The 18,045-nt window shown below is 36.4% G+C and overlaps 1 protein-coding gene across 2 annotated transcripts in view; it reads left to right on the top strand.

The window, feature by feature from the left end:
* CFTR (CF transmembrane conductance regulator) overlaps positions 1-18,045 on the top strand; it is a 146,869-nt gene that overhangs the window by 88,315 nt on the left and 40,509 nt on the right. For both annotated transcript variants that reach the window (XM_084785182.1, XM_084785181.1), the window contains 7 exons: positions 151-245; positions 3,143-3,229; positions 5,882-6,590; positions 8,294-8,422; positions 12,623-12,660; positions 13,449-13,699; positions 16,872-16,951. In XM_084785182.1, coding sequence (XP_084641308.1) covers positions 151-245; positions 3,143-3,229; positions 5,882-6,590; positions 8,294-8,422; positions 12,623-12,660; positions 13,449-13,699; positions 16,872-16,951 — 1,389 coding nt within the window. The remainder of the gene's footprint in view (positions 1-150; positions 246-3,142; positions 3,230-5,881; positions 6,591-8,293; positions 8,423-12,622; positions 12,661-13,448; positions 13,700-16,871; positions 16,952-18,045) is intronic.

Below are 18,045 nucleotides of genomic sequence, written 5' to 3'. Positions count from 1 at the left end.
ATTGTGTTTGAAATAATTAAGACACAAGTTAAGCATTTGAATAGTTGATGCAGCAGTATGATGTATAGTTGCACCTGGAGGAAAATGTGCTTTTCAATTTCAGAATGAATATACTAAATTTTCTTTCTGGTGTTATGCTTTTGATAATAGGACATCTCCAAGTTTGCAGAAAAAGACAACACAGTTCTTGGAGAAGGTGGAGTCACACTGAGTGGAGGTCAGCGTGCGAGGATTTGTTTAGCAAGGTGAACGTTTAGCTCTCGGTCCAGTGAGCGTTGCTGTGCATATCGTGCATGTACAAGTATACGTACACATGTCTCTGTTGCCTTGTATTCTATCTCTGGGACTGGCAACCTCTTTTAAGAATTATATACTATATATTATTCAGATTTGGCAAAGATGGTGGCTTTTTTTTTCAAAATGTATACTCTCGTTTTTATTTGTCCATACTTGTTGATTATGCGGCATGGATTGTGACAAACAGAAAACTATAGAATTCTGAAGAGAACAACAAGGTAAAAATTACACGTTTCTGTTGATCTCATCATACATCTGTCTTTTCTCCCTGTCCGCAGATAACTCTGCATTAGGTTTCTGTTTATGCTTTTATTTAGACAATATACATTTTCTAGTCTTAATTTTTAGAACATAATTTATGATTTTATAACAAAAATAGTAAGGCAAGTGATGTCGCTAGGATTAAGACTTCGTGTTTGTATGAGGAAAAGGACAAGCTCCCAGTGTAGAACTCATGCTCTTCCCATGCTGGCTTCAGAATAGGAGGATGACAGGTGCATGCCACCACACCCAGCTTAGCTTTATACTGAGCATGCCTGCATTTGTGACGCTGACTGTCCTCAGGGTCATGTGTAATTCTTGTCAGAAAGAAAACATCTCATTTAAATTGTTGCATCTGCTTAAAGACAGTCCGGCATATGGAATTTCAAGTGGTCTCTATTTTATTTAAACACAACATTATTTTAAATACATAAACACAGTTGTTAATGAGAAATTCATGGACTCAGTGGTATCTTGGCATCTTGGCCTCTTTTCTTACTTTGCAAACCTGGAAGAGTAAACACTGAAGAACTACAGCTATGTCTTGATACCAGTAGCACCACTCCGTGTGTGTGTGTGTGTGTGTGTGTGTGTGTGTGTGTGTGTGTGTGTGTGTACGCACGTGCACATGTATGAGATCTCAAGCCCCATACAAGGGTAGAAGCAGAAATTATTCTCTTTGTTTTATGGAAGAAATCACGAGATAATTGAGGTAGTCAGACATTAACTTGCCAAAAGCCACAAGGAAATGCTACAGTCACTATTTGATCCAGGTCATCTTGACTCCTTACATTAAAGTATGCCTTGATCTTGAGAATCCACTGGGAGATCAGATCAATAGTTACAGAAAATTCACAGATGAGATAATTACTTCATAATCATTGAAAGTTAGTTCCCTTATCTGTGAGGCAAAGATCATGTGTTCAGCATCACATTTGAGGTTTAAGTATGGTACGTGACTTCAACATAGTATTCATAAGTACTAATTGAAGATTTAGTTATATTTGCTATATATAATGTGCTGTACTATACAAACACACACATCTACACATACACACACACACCACAGCACATAGCACATACACACACATGCACACACATGCACACATCTACACACACACACACACACACACACATTGTTTACTGCTAATTTTTTCCAAATATATAATATGTTATTTACTTTTATATGATGAACACAAAAGTACATTTTAATCATGAGAAACTGGTAATACATGTGAAGGAAAGATTTTAATCTATTTGTATTGCTATTAATTCACCAATTTCAGAGTAAATTTTACAGAAAATCACTTTATTTTTGCTCCCAATTATTGTTTAAGATCAAGAAGTCATATCCAGTGATGGTATCTCATTGTCAGAGTCTTGATACAGCTCAGAAAAATCATATGTCAAGAAAAAAGGAGTGTGTGTGTGTGTGTGTGTGTGTGTGTGTGTGTGTGTGTGTGTGTCCTCTGGTATCTCCCTCCTCATAAAGCCACCATTACCCAATCATGAAATCCACCTTGATGATCTTCCTTGGCCCTAGTCATTTTCCAAAAACCCCACCTCTGAGCATCACCGTTGGCCTGTTTCTACCTCCTTGCTGCCTCACAGTGGATTAAGACCCTAAATTAGTTTCACCTGAAACCAAGTATATTTAAATTATAAATCACAGAGAAACAAGTAAAAGCCAAATATGGCTAAAGACTTGGAAGTACATTTTCTTGAGTCTAGTAGTTCTTCCAGGTTACCTTCAAGATGATTAAAGTATAAAGGGCCATTATGGTTTTTCTTGAAATTTTTGCTATTTCTACTTTGTTTCATTGTTTGTCTTAATTATGTGATGATTAAGTACACTTTAAAGGCAAAAGTATCAATAATTACCCTTTAAGGCATGCACTATGTAGCTGGGATAGAGGTAGCACTATTAGTAATCATGCCTGAAGTTTTGAAAAGTTATGAAGAAATCATTTCCTTTTTGTTAGTTTGGAAAATATGCCTTTATGTTACTATTGTAAAACAACTCAAATTATTTTTATTTTAACTTAGGATAGATAAGAGGTGGGGGAAGGTAGTTCAGTGGTGAAGAGCACTGGCTGCTCTTCCAAAGGACCCAGGTTTGGTTCACAGCATTACAACTGTCACTTCACAACCATCTGTAACTCCATCAGGGAAATCTGACGCATTCTTCTGACCTCCACCGGCCCTGCACACTCATAGTACACAGACATGCAGGCAAACACGCAAGCACACATAGACCTTTAAAAAGGAAGTTAAATAAAAATTGTATTACTTATTGTGAATCACGAATCCTTTGCTTATATGTAACACCTAGGAAAGAAGTTCAGGGATATATGATAAGGAGCAGATGAAACCGTTATTATTTACTTAGTACAATGTGCACTATTAACACCTTATGAATAGAAGTTACTAACAGTGCTACTTCTGCCCTGTGCTGTGGAACATGTGCTTTGGGTGCAGGATTCTGATGAGCATTCTATAACACAAGTACAGTGTTTAAAATATCTGTTCTAAAAGAAGTACAAAAAACGGAGGAACCCTAACTTTGTTTCCATTTTGTTTATAGAGCAGTATATAAAGATGCTGATTTGTACCTATTAGATTCTCCTTTTGGATATGTAGATGTTTTAACTGAAGAACAAATATTTGAAAGGTATGTTCCATGACTGAGTTACTTATAATGCTCATGCTAACAAATGTTGGTAACACGGCAGGATACATATTAGCTCTAGAGCAATATAGCCACCATTTCTATGACTCAGAACAATAGAATATAACACAGCCCTTCATAGCCAAGGTTGAAGATTGAAAACTTTTCTGATGACCACATACAAAGCCGATTTCTTTTATTGTTAGTCTGTTATAACAATTTATAGTTAAGTATTTTTTACATTTTGCTATCTTTTTTAAAATTATAAGTTTTTTATTAAATATTTTATATATATATTTATATTATTATACATATATATAATAAGCTACCTACAGCAAGAAGATCCAGGAAACAATAATAAATTATATGAATGTTACATTCATAATGTTTTTGGCTATTTGTATTTGGCAGCCTTGAAGAAAACATCTTTCCTATCTTGGTGTGTCTAAAATTCCAAATGTAAATCAATATCTATCACATCTTTTCATTATCAACTTTAAACATCTATCTAGACCTAAATTTTTTTTTGCTATCTTGAGATATGTCTTCTGATATTTTAAATTTAAAATTCCATTTACCTTTCTTGATTGGTATTTTATTTTAGTTTGTTGCAGATAGAAAATAATGACTTCTTTAATGGTGAATGAACATCCGTTCTTGGATGCCTCTCCTGGGTCACAGAAAACATAAATATATACTTCCTTAAAGCTCTTATTAGAGCCCAATGGGCTTGCAGTCTCATAAGAGCTGTAATTAGTCATATGATTTGATTTTAAATTTAATAATAATTTCATGAGCAAGAAAGTGGCTTATTATAGTACCTTATTATAGACATTATAGTATTCTAGAAACAAATGTTTGTTTGTTTTTAAGTGGTATGATGTATGTGTGTTAAAATGATTTAATTATTGGTTTGTCTCAAAGTTTACTTTAGGACATTGTCAATGGTTGAAATGAATCTAGTTTGTTTTATGATATGTTTAATACGTTTTAATCCTGGACTTTTAATTCTGGACTACATTTACACATGAAGCCAACAGAAGGCCCTTGTTCTGAAGCTAGTTTTATTCGGATGTCAAATAATGTGGCATTATTTTGTTTGACATTTTCAGCTTATGTTTGCTTCAGTTGAATGGTATATATTAGCATGGTTTATCTAGTCACAATCCCAAGAACATATCATCCTGATTTCTAAATGAAATGCCAGCTCCCATCAACACCATCTCAACCCCATACTTCCCAGTTCCCATATTTGCTCATAAGCTTCTGAATTAATCTATAGTAAAGAAGTGCATACATGACAAAGTATTTAAAAATTCGCTTTAATCTTCTCTAGCTTTTTTCAATCTAATGAAAAAAGGCTGTAGAAGGCTCTAATCATATTTCTATTTACCTTAAAGCTTATTGCACCTCCTTCAACACAGCGTTGCATTTGCATTTACATGTCTGTTATCTTCTGAGTCTCTACAGTTCCTTTGTAATGGTCATTGCATCAAGTTCTCTGAGTTCATTACAGTCAGAATGTTAAATAACCATGACCACTTTAAGCATATAATGTCAGACAAGCATTTTCTAAGCCACTACTAAAAATACAAGATCACAAACTCCTGAGTGGTACAGGATCATACGAGTTCTGCATGGTGCTTTAGTGGGAGGGTTGCTCCAGAATTTTACACGAACCATTCTACTAAGTCCAGGGCACAAATTACCTTTGCCTAGATTATTTGTTCAGATCTTCTAGGAGTCATTTAATTATTTTTGTTGTTTGCTTTGCTTCCCATATAATAGAATTTAGTTTAATTTGTGGAGAGAAAGGGTGCTTTTGAATTTAAGGGCCAACTGCTCCCTCAGCTCTGGGGTCCCTGCTTACTGCCAGAAATATGGGATTGCACCATAGTCTTTTAAACATAATTGTCTTTTAGAAGTCAGTTCCCAGCAAACCTTTCTAGTTTAAGACAGAGAAAATTCCATTAAATGTAACGCCCTCCAATGCTATATTTATGATCTGTGACTATATTAACACATGCCTTACTCTCATCAACTTAGCTAAAAATTTTATTGTTTATATTTAATGGTATAGTAATGGCTCTCTTTTTTGATATTTTATTGCATAATAGAAACTGACCTCCCCCTAGAGAGTGTACTTCACGATTTACTTTTAAACTATAGGAAAGTTTTACTGTAAGAAAGTTAAATTGATTATGTACTTCTTAGTGTTTTTTTAACAGATTAGTCATATAAAATACATGAGAAAATTAATTAAAACTTAAAATAAAAACCAAATATATGATGCTTTAGAAGTTATATGGAAATATAAAGTTTCAGGAGCATCTACCAATCCCTTTATTTTCTAGAGAAGTAAACCAGGACCTAAGGAAAAATGATTTTGTTAAAGCCAGATACTTACTGATTATTAAAAATTGAATTTCATTCTGCCTACTAGTATTCACCCTTCAGGAAGATGTGCTATTTCCTACTACAAATTGAGAGGTACCTAGACGTTATTATGGAGTACTTACCTATATGACCATATTAAGTAAAGTGATAAAATGCTCCCATAGAGATATTATTCAGTGAAGCATTAATAAGATGCTAAAATTAAATATACAGCACTATTCATGAATTAACATTTCATATCTTTTTATGTTTCCAAAGCTGCATCTGTAAATTGATGGCCAACAAAACTAGGATTTTGGTCACTTCTAAAATGGAACACTTAAAGAAAGCTGACAAAATACTAATTTTGCATAAGGGCAGCAGTTATTTCTATGGAACATTTTCTGAACTACAAAGTCTACGTCCAGACTTTAGTTCGAAACTCATGGGGTATGATACTTTTGACCAGTTTACTGAGGAAAGAAGAAGTTCAATTCTAACTGAGACCTTACGCAGGTGCTCAGTAGATGATTCCTCTATCACCTGGAACACAACCAAGCAGTCATTTAAACAGACTGGACAGTTTGGAGAAAAAAGGAAGAGTTCTATTTTAAATTCATTCAGCTCTATGAGGAAGTTTTCCATTGTGCAAAAGACTCCATTAGCTCTGGAAGGAGATTTTGATGAGCCCCAAGAAAGGAGACTATCCCTGGTTCCGGACTCTGAGCAGGGAGAGGCTGTTCTGCCTCTCAGCAATGTGATCACCACTGGCCCCACATTTTCAGGCAGAAGACGACAGTCTGTTCTGGATCTTATGACATACACACCCAGTCAGGGCTTCAGCAGTCTCCAGAGAACCAGAACTTCCATTCGGAAAATTTCCTTAGCCCCTCAGATCAGCTTAAATGAAGAGGATATATATTCAAGGAGATTATCTGAAGAGATTCCACTGAACATCACTGAAGAAGTTAATGAAGAAGATTTAAAGGTATGTACCCTCCAAGTCTTAAGATGCACCTCATCCTAGCCCCAAAGTTTCAGTAAATTTTGTTACACATTACGTGTTTCATGCCATTCCATTTTGGTCTCTGGGGTAAAGGTGCAAAGTCCAATACCTATGTAAGCAACTTCAAATTATAAAACAACTATTTCTGGTTATAATTGAGGTATCATCTCCCCACAAAGTGTTGTAAGCCAAAACAAGATGTTAGTATTGAGTCCCTTTACTAGGCTCATGATATGATATTCATCTTTATAACTTAACAATTGTCTGCTTTAGTGTTTTTCTGGGACACAGTGGCATATTTTGCATTTATGTAGGCACCAAGCAGCACTTCTAATACATGGCCTCAATAAGGACTACAGACACCTGGTTTCTTGACAAAAAAATTCACATTCTTGCTTGAATTTAGCTAGTGTACACTTTGTAACTTTCAGCTCCGTCTTAAGTGCTGCATTTTTTAGAGGGTTTCTTTTAAAGAAGATATGTGAAGTTCAACAAATATTAGTGCCAAAATTCAGGCTGAAGTTAAGAAGCAAAACGACTTCTCTTAAAATAGAAAGCAATGAAAAACTGGAAGACTATTGTTTACTAAACAATGCATGTGCCTTAAAGGAAGTTAAAGGAGTCCTAGTAGATTGGCATATTTAATGGTACCAGTCTTTAAAACAGTTACCTTTTGGACAATTGCAAGTCCTTTTGTGTATCTGGGACAGAGTTCACTCTGTTGTGAAATAAAGGTATCTAAGTAATTTCTACAAATAAACATTCAGTATTTCATACGTTTTAAATGTTTGATAAAAAATAATTCATCTATATGATTTAATATCTAAGTGAAACTTCTATATTGAAGTCTATAAATGTTAGTTAGTGTGTGTTTTAAAGAATGATTTTTGACTGATTATGTTGCCAGGTCATCAATTACTTCACCTTCTAGGTAACACACTTGCCCTTCACTGTAATTGAGGCTCATATCATTGCCCCTGTTTACAGAGAAAGAAAAGAAAGTTCTGAGAAATTCAGCAGCCAGGACCAATTCAAACATTCGAGGATGTTACTTGTAGGTATTGAATTTAAATAGAGGCCAATTTAATTACACAGCCTAATTTTTAATTGGTGAACCTTACTCTCATTTAACAAGACTCCTTCTTTGGGAGTCTAATGTCACTTAATGAACGTCACGGATTTTACAAGGAACAACCCCATCATTTTCCTTTAGACTCAATGAAATCTCTTTTTCCCCATCACATTTAAAAAATGTTATCTTCTGAACGACAAAGGCTTCTAGAGGAATATATTTAAGATTAGAGTTCTGGACTTTAACTCATAGCTGGAATATGCAACATAAACCAGCTTTTTAAAATAAAAGACTCAATAGCTAGAAAGTTGCAAACTGCACTTGTCCCTGGACCACTGAAACAAGTTAAGTCTTGAAGAGTTTGGGAACGCCAATCATTTAGCAGAAGGTGTGGTGCTATATAGCATCTAAATGCTAATGCTCAACAAGTGTTTCTTACTTTTCAAAACTATCTTGCTCCAGCAGACAGCCTACTTGCTGTGAACATATAGCTTTATATTTTTAAAAGCAACTTAGCTGTAAACTGTACTGTTTCTTTCTTTCCCTGAATTAAAAATAAAGCCTCAGTGCAGCATGGACTAGGACTGTCTCAGAATTGCACTTCTTTTACCAGGAGTGTTTCTTTGATGATGTGGTGAAGATACCCCCGGTGACAACGTGGAACACCTACCTCAGATACTTCACTCTCCACAAGAGCTTGCTTGTTGTGCTGATCTGGTGCTTGATTGGTTTTCTGGTTGAGGTGAGAATGTTTGATTGTAAACTGTTACTGTGACTTTAAGGATAGTTAAGAAAGCTGTATGTATTTCTCTGGGCATATGCACATAGTGTACATGTGTGCCTGTGTAATGGTAGTTTCCTATACAGGTCATAGCTTCTGAAAATCAACAAGAGCTGGTGACGTGGCTCAGTGGTGAAGGGCACTGGCTGCTTTTCCAGGAAACCAAGTTGAATTACTAGCACCCACATGGTGGTTCACAACTGTCTGTAACTCAAGTCCCACAGAATCTGGTGCTCTTTTCTGGCCTCTCTGAGTACGGCATCTATATGATATATAAGTAGGCATATACTCATACATACAAAACTAAGTCAAAAAATTTTAAATCCACAATCAGGACTACTATTAACATCTTAGTGCTTCAGACATAACATAAAATATCCTTTAAAATATACTGTATATGAAGAATTGTCCTAGAATAAATTTTATTGGGAATGTTTAGTATATTCAACATATTTTAGGATTCATGCATACTATTAAAAGGATACTTTAACAAAGCCAATAACATAACTATCATTTCAACATTTTTTGTTCGGTTAGAAGAGTGACTAATTCTCACATACCTACCAAGTACAATATAGTTTTATTACCTATAAGCCTCATGTTATTTATTATATTTTAGTACATTAGTTTTTGACAGATTCAAAAGCTCAGTGTAAAAGGAATGCATATGAATTGAAATTAAGCACTGAGAAGAATTATAGATGTTTGGTTATTAACTGTGCAGGCAGTGACTCATGTGGTGGTGATTATTTGTCTGCAGCACCTTTGTCTCAGGCAGTGCCCACTGAAGGAGGCTTGGGCGCCTTCTGCAATGACGTAATTATCTCATTGTGTGTTGACCTGCTACACAAGTATGCACTATTATTACTTTACTCTATTACTTTTCCTGTTGCTATGATAAAGCACACAATAAGTTAAGGAAAGGAGGATTAATTTTGGCTTAATTTTCAAGGGGATATATTGCATGGTGGCTGGGAAGGCATGACAACAGGGGTAGTAGGTTGGCAGGTCATATTGCAAGTACACTCGGTAAGCAAATAGTGAGCAGGAAGTAGGGCCAGACTCTAAAACCTGAAGCCTGTCCCCAGAGACCCACACACTCCATCAAGCCCAAGAACCCATATTCTACAGCTTCCCAAAATAGTGCAGTAGCTTGAGACCAAGGATTCAAATACAGGCGCTTATGGGACATTTTACATCAAGGCATCAATGTTCACCTAAGAAAAAAATGTTCCTTGTCATCTGTCAAGAAATTAACTATTAAAGAGAATACAAATACAACCTGAAAACGGGAGGGTGGTGGTGAGGAGGGCGAGGCAGGCTAGGGCAGAACAGGGCAGGGCAGGGGAGGGAAGGGAAGGAACAAAAATAAACAGAATTCAGCGATGCTCTCCTCTAGGCAGAAAACAGTAGAATGGCATGGGTTTTTTTGGTTGGTTTGTGTGGTTAGTTTTTGGTTTTTGTTGTTGTTGTTTTGTTTTTGTTTGTTTTGACAATATCCTATAGACATTAGCCAGTTAAGTAGCTCTCAAAATGCTGAATTACAAGAAAGCAATAATAAAAATATTATCATTTTAGATGATATGTACAGTTGTACATCCAAAAAACAGTTAAATTCCTTTCTTCCAGTCAAAGTTTACATAGATTTTCTTTTAGACTAAACTTTTCTCTTAGTATCAATGTGTACATTTGTTTGGTTATTGGAATGTTTTTCTGGTACATTCCATTATGAAACAGGTGTCAATTCACAGTGATAGTTTAGTTTTTATAAGCACTGTTTAAGTCCTTGGTGCTGAGGAACACCAAAATGCATATCCTTCTCCATCAAAGCAATTTACCTAGTTTTAAGCTTTAGTAAAAGGCTTTATTTCGACTTATGATTTTATCCTATTCATTAAGTATGTTTCACATTTGTAATATGAAATATACCTAGTGACCTAACCCTGTCTTTTCCTATTTTTTCACAGTTGCTAAACTAGGGGAGAAAGCAACTGATTATTTACTTTGCTAATGTTTTTTTTAGTCATGTCATTTTGAAAAAGTATATATTTTGTACATTTTCCCTAAAAATCAATGGCTTCTGTAAATTCTTATTAACACTGAGCAAATAGACTAATATTTCTATTGTGCCACGCTTTCTAGGGCCCTTCTTGGCAGTGTATCATGGACTAGAAAGGGAAAATGTAAACAAAGGATTAGAGGTTGTTTGCTGTTTCCTCTACAATAACCAGATGGTATTTTGAGTGCATCATCTGAAGGTCCTGTTCTCTGCTCTGTCTTGTGGCCTTTGAGGTTGTCAGAGAGCTGCTGTTCTGCTCCTAATAAGGAGTCCCTCAGTGGCTTCTCATGAGCTTTAAAATGGAGGTGTAGTGCAGTTTCGTAACACTATATTTGCTGTGGATGATGGTAGTCCTCTTATCTCATCTTATTTTTGGTAGATATATATTTTAGGGCATTATTTGTCCCACAAAATATGTGAAAACCTGTGAATTAAAAGTACACGGAATTCCATGATATGGGACAGTCTTTAACCTCTCCAGCTTAGAAATGAAAAATGACTATTTATTTTGCTGCTATTACATCTTAATCATCCAGCAGTATCCCTCTTTCAAAAACTCACATGAGTTATATATAGTCAGTCTTAAAGCATTTGGAAGCAAAAAGATAGCATGTACTCCATTGTTTCTCTAACCCAAAAAAAATTTTCCTGAAGACCTCCTAGTTAGTCTTTGACAATGCTTTTTTATTTATTTATTTTTAATTTATTCACACCGCCCCTTGGCAGAGAAGCCCTGTGGGAACACAAAGGAAGGGGATACAGGCTATCCAGATGAGACCTGATAGGCTGTGGTCAGATGGTCAGGGAGGAGGACCACACCTGCCAGAAGTCTAAGGGAGACAAATAGGGCAGAAGAGGGAGGAAGGATGGGAACAGGAGGATAAGAGTGAGAGGATTACAATCAAGATGTAATGTAAAGAAATTATAATAAAAAAAATAAAATTTATTCACTTTATATCCATATTCTAGCCCTCTCCTTGAGACCCTCCAGGTCCCTCCCTTCCTCCCTCTTCCTCCTATCCAGTGTCCTAATCCTCAGCAAGGGAGCGCCTTCCTCCTCTACCATCTGACCTCAGCCTATCAAGTCTCATTAGGACTGCCTGCATCCTCTTCCTCTGTGGCCTAGCAAGGCCGCCCAGCCAGGGGAAGTGATCAGTGATCGGGCAATAGAGCCCATGGCACCCGCATATTAGGCCACCCACATAATCAGTAGATAGAGTTTGGATTGGTGAATCCATGTGACAGACAGGAAATAACCATCTTAGGATCTAGGCCCCTCCTTAGAAAAATTTAGAAAAGTTGTTTGTTGTCCTATTGGTAAATTGGTATTTCTGGGAACTGCTCCTATTCAGAGTGTGTTGACAATGGCTGTTACTAACTTCCCTAATTGGAGGAAAGGAATAAGAATAATAGATGAAGAGTGTCTCAGAGCATGTGCTCCATTTAGGGGCTTGAGTAATTTGATTATTCTGACGACAGAGGAAGACATATTATGTATAAAAATACTTAGAAAAGCTTAGAATATAGCTGGGTTTCTTGATTTGCATTGACTTTAGTCTGAATAAAACAGAGTTTTTGTTGTGAGCCTAACCTTACCCAGCTGAGCCTCCTGAGGGTAGGACTCGGAGGACAGGAAAGAGCAGGCTAGAGTTACGATGTAAAGTGATTAAATAAATAAAAACAAAATAAAGCAGATCCTTTTTCTTTACTAACAGAATACATGGAGACTATGTGTACAGTGAGAAAACATGACAATTAATATAATGCCATTGGATTTTAGATGCCATAGATAAACTAAAACAAAATGTATTATTTCAGTTGACAACTCTTAACTTTCATGTAGGATTTAGTAAATCCCGCTTGTGGGATAAATGAGGGAATGGAGAAAATGAGTTAGCATGGAATTCCATAAGTTTAATGTGCTCTTCCATTAAACTTTACATAGAAAACAATTGCTGAAGCCACTGAGTACAGAAGTACAAAGCCAAGCCATTGAGAGTGTGTGCACTTTGATGGTGGTCATATTCAATGTATAAGTGAGCGTGGGAAGCATAGGTAAAGACGCTAGAAAAAAGAATGAACTGTGGATTGTTCCATTCCAGGTGGCTGCTTCTTTATTTGTGCTGTGGTTGCTTAAAAAGTGAGTATTGCACACATTCCTGTCGATTGCGTTTCCATTTGGAGTTTATAGAATATTTCAATATCTACTATGTTTCATTGCAAAACCCCCCCCCGCAATACACACAATCTTCCAGATTATAAGAGGAGAAATACAAGTTTCAGTCATTCTTCCCTTTCTAAGAGTAGGTTCCAGGACAAGAACAGTAAACTCGCAAGCCCTGTATGTAAAATTGTATCGTATTTTGCATGTGTCCTACGCATGTCACTACATATTCGTAAAGACATCTTTAGATTTATATGATGCCTAGTATAATGTAATTTTCATATAAACAGTTGTTATATTGAATCATTTAGGGAAATGATGACAAGAAAAATAAGCATGTGCATTTTCAGTAAATACACAATTTTAAGAGCCATTTCTTCAGTCTGTTGATGGCTGAATCCATGGATACTCAGGAGATCCACAAGGCTTACTTTATTTGTTGACATTGTAAGCTATTCAGTGCCTTCATCTCTTCTCTCATTTCTAACATATATGTTGTTTTCAGCTTTCATGAAATGAGAAAAAACACATGAAGAAAAATTTCACATTGAATGTTTTCCACTAAATATTTTTGCTCAAATAAGGAAGAGTTATATCTATGTCAAATATGAGAAAAATTTAAAACATTTTTGCAATACAAAATTTATAAAGCTAAGAGTGTAGTCTCTTTTAAGCCAATATTTCGTGTTTCTTTATATTTATTTTTATTAATGATTCAATTGATATGTTTGATTGTTGAATAACATTTTTCTTTTGTTTTACAGCAATCCTGTTCAAGGTGGACAAAATGCTACTACAAATACAAATAACACCTATGTTATTATTGTTACCAATACCAGCTTCTTTTATATTTTTTACATTTATGTGGGAGTGGCTGACACTTTGCTTGCCCTGGGCTTCTTCAGAGGTTTGCCACTGATGCACACGCTAATCACAGCATCAAAAATATTGCACCAGAAAATGTTGCATTCTCTTCTTCATGCACCGATGTCAACCTTCAACACACTGAAAGCAGGTACTTTTGATTAGGTATATAAAATGGAGCTGCCGCTCACAGGCTCACTTGCTTCCTAGCAGCAGCGTAGCCTTGAACACAGGCACCTGCCCCTTGTTCAACCAGCTTGTTTTACATTTCTAGAATACTGCAGGTAAACGCACCTGTGGCTCCCAGATTTCTCTCTCAGATTAGTAGAATAACTCATTTTGTTACCACATGGTTCTACTGCAATGGCCTTAGTGGAATCAGCCTCTTTTGGATAATTTGCCATTTTTCTTTTGGCATACTTGCTCTAGCTTTTCCCAGGCGTTATGTTGTCATCTTTAATATTGTTTACAGGAAGAAAAAAAGTTGAAGTTGTCATGGAAAAATATAAAATCTTTCTATGAAAAGTTATCTTGATGGGGAAAATAACTGCTTCATGTCACTCCTCAAGAATGGCCATATGAATGCATTAGAGAACTTTTGGGAGTAGCAAGATATTTTTAAAATATTTTGAGGCAATTACAGTACATGGTACTTGGTATCATGCATTTGACACCAATTTAATTACAATCACAGAAAGAGTATTGGAAAATAGGAACCAAACATTCTAAAACCTATGAAGGTCTTTGAAAGTGTGTTGCATTGATTCCCCTGTGGATAAACTCACATTTAAAAACTGTGAAGATATTAAGCTCCCTCAGTGCTCTGATGGCAGTCACTGGGTATCCTGCTATGTGACAGTAAGCCAGGGAAGGCCTGGCACATAAAAATGAATAAGGTATCATCCTTGTCCCAGAGGCACTCACAAACAAAGAGAGATGTCAGACATAGAAATTACACTAAATGTAGAATAAGTTGCAGAATTAAGACTTTTTAGCATGATCTATTCCTAAAAACTTCAAAATAAAGGCTCATTAATTCTTCTAGTTAACAAAAGCTAAGTGTTGGTGGACTGGAAAGATCATTATATTTATCCTGGAGCCCTTATTCCTCACCAAAGGTTTGCCTCATTTGCATATGATTTTGGCCATCCTCTTTTGTTCTAAGAATGTTGGAACTAAGGGAATGGCCAGTTCACTTGATCCAGTGACTTTGTTTTTATAGAACTCTGAGACCCTAGTAGGGTAGGAGTTTCCCCGTGTTTCTAGCAGAGTAAAACATGGACATGAAATTCAGTGGAAAGTACACAAACATTTGAAGCTTAGTTTGGCCACCTGTGGATGGTAATGCTAGCTGTTAATAGCCTACGTGAAATAATGTTAGCTTCTTCCTGCCGTTCCTTTCTGTGGGGTGTTGTTCCCAGAGGAAGTGCACCCTTCATTCTCCCTCTCTCCCCAGAGCACCTCCTCCCCTAACTCCAACTCACAGTGCATTTTCGGCCTTCTCTGTTTCTCCATTAGTGACCATTTGTCCCCCCAGACTTTCATCTGTTTCTTACACTACTTCCTAACCTCCTTTGCATCTTTTGTGGTCTTCCTTGTTTGCCCTCCTGAGCACTAAATAGCTTTCAGTGCTGTACATAAGGTTTTGCTTTCCATTATAACAAATGCTATTAGGTTCTTATACTTGGCAACAACTACTTGGGATTTCTCCTAGTTGTGCTCTTCAAAATTGACCTTGATTTTTCTTCAACTCTTTGATCTTCGTATGTTAGTTTCCTCCACTTTGTCACACTCAAGTGACTTGGCAACCATATAGACACATAATATAGGTCCTCAGCAAAGTGTGGTTATATTAGCCAGAATACTACTACTAGTTTAAATAATATTTGAAATATTAATATCACTATGATGACACTTTTTTTGCCAAAGCAAATTGTTCAGTGTCTAAATAGTATTACAAATGTCATGGGATGTATGTTCTTTCTCTCAGTTACTTGTGGAAGGATATGCAAATATCCTTAATGAATATATTAACTAGTGTATGTCACATGTCTGTAGAAGGCTTTTTGCCTTGGTCTATGGGTCATGTAAAATAAAGATGGAATAATCCTATTGATCTTAAAAGTCTACCATCTTGGAAATGAGATAAGACATGTGCACATACAAGCAACTGTGATAAATAGCACGTGTGGTCTCTACAACTCAGGCATGTAGGCAGGAAGAGCGTGCTTTCAGATGCAGTAAATACCACTACTCTCTTGCAGCCAGGGAATGAGAGATGAACCAGGAAATATGTACAAATTTGACTAGAAGAGATGAGGAGGAAAGGTTTTTGATAGATGGAAATGACACATGGGCAAAGGAGAGAGGTGTGAAGAGTAGACTGTCTAAAGAACAGACACATTTACCTGAGTAGAAAAACCTAAGTTAGTTCAGAACTTACTATAGGAAAGTATTAAGCAATAAACAAATAATTTTGGACTTTATCCTGCAGCTGGTAGTGAGTGAATAAGCTTCACTGTTACATTGTTGCTATAGTATACTTTATTTAATTGATTGGTTAGCTCCTTCTTAGACAATGAATCCCCGGAGGACAGGGAGAGTGACTTAGTCACCTCTGTTATCTCTGTATCCATCCTTGTCCCAGGCATGTAGTAGACATGGAATTTTTAGTTCATTGAGGCAACAAATAAGACTGAGGAATTGGGGAAGGGGGATGAAGGAAGAGGGAGGGAGGGTGGGTCCAGGAGGAGAGGACGGAGGGAGTTATGGTCAGGATATAAAGTAAATAAATAAATTTAAAATAGTTTAAGAAGACTCGTATGTGAGTCTGAGATTTAAAATAGAGGTTGAAGCCTAGATTGCCAGTGAAGAAGATAGAGAAGAAAAATCCATCTGTATGAAAGAGTCAGCTGTGGGTCCTGGAGCAGTGCATCCACAGGGCAAAGCACCGAGAAGGGACAGTGTGCATGCCTTCTATGGTGGAGCTGAACATAAAGAAATGATGAAAACACACCCATTAAGCTACTTTGAAACTCAGAGTGGCAGAAGTGAGGTTTGAGTGGTAAAATGACTGGAGATTCCTAACCTTAATTATAGTAAGAACGTGAACCTGAGAGGGCTCTTTGCTTTATGAAAGTTCAAAACTAGGGAAACAATAGCTTAAATACATAGTTAGACATTTGAACAAAGCTAATATTTAATAAGTTCTTGATTTTCTGATTAGGTAAATGTTTTTGTTGCTGTACTCCAGATTTAGTATGAAGTATATTGATGTCCTTTTAAAAGTGACTACTTTTTGAGAATTTTTATTTGTATCACAGGTGGGATTCTTAACAGATTCTCCAAAGATATAGCAATTGTGGATGACTTTCTGCCTCTTACCGTGTTTGACTTCATCCAGGTTTGTAAAAAAATATTTTCCATAAAGTTTTATTAGTAGTTTCAAAAAGAATCAAGTGAATTTTTGCTACTTTTTTCTTATACTAGTTGAATTCCTGGCTAATAAATAAGTTTTATGAAGGGCAGTCTTTAATAGTTCATAAATTTAGTAAATTCAGTAACTAGGCAGGTCTGTTTATTTCAGCCAGACCCATGATATGATATTATCCACTTGGATTGACTTGCAAGACACAAAAGATCATTTTCCACCAAATTATTGGTCATAAATCTGACTGTGTGATAGAACACCGTCCATTCCTTAAGTTCCACACTGAAGTGAAGATGCGGTTCCAGGAAAGGCTACGCTCTAGTCCAGCTTTACCCATGAACACCTCAACTTAAGTTAGCTAAACAATTTCCCCACCAAGTGGGACTTAGTGGAAGGATGGAAGAAAAAGCTGGGCTGTTGAAAACATAAAGGAAAAGAAATATTGTGACTCTATGAGGGCTATCCTTGAGTGACAGTTGTGACTAGACCCTCCAGGGTAGCCGTGCTGTGTGGCTGACTTCCAGTGAGTTAATAAAAGAAGATGGTTGGTGGAGGTGAAAGCGACCTTAAAGATGCTACATTAGGACTTCAGAGTCACAGGTCTCCAGGAGAGCTGTAAGCTGATACCCTCGCCTGCTGAACCAGGCACAGCTTTCTGAGCTCCCTGATGGTTTCCTGAAGCTTCAGAGAACAAATGCACCTGGAGAAATAATTGGATCATAACACTGCCCTTATTGGGATAATACATTCTTATGGATTGTCCCCTCCTTTTCTCTCCAAAATAATACTGCATTTCTCAAAGAACATGAAAAAATAGGGACTATTATCTTCATGTGTATACGCAAGCAACATCAGCAGATGCAGAGAAATGAGCTGTTGGTTTGCCTCCTCTGAACTGATTGACATAATCAAATACACTTAGGGTTCTAAGTGAACTTTATTTTGGATTTCCTTCATTTCTGCAGCACCTGTTAAACCCATGTTTTGATTCACATACTCAAAAGTGTTATTTTGCATGTGTGTCTTTAACACAAGACATTTGTTCCCCATTCTAGGAGGCTAAACCA

The sequence above is a fragment of the Acomys minous genome, assembly GCF_964271855.1.
Source record: "Acomys minous genome assembly, chromosome: 6".
Lineage (NCBI taxonomy): Eukaryota > Metazoa > Chordata > Mammalia > Rodentia > Muridae > Acomys > Acomys minous.
The sequence above is the reverse complement of the archived record's forward strand: the minus strand, read 5'-3'. Positions and strand labels throughout refer to the sequence as shown.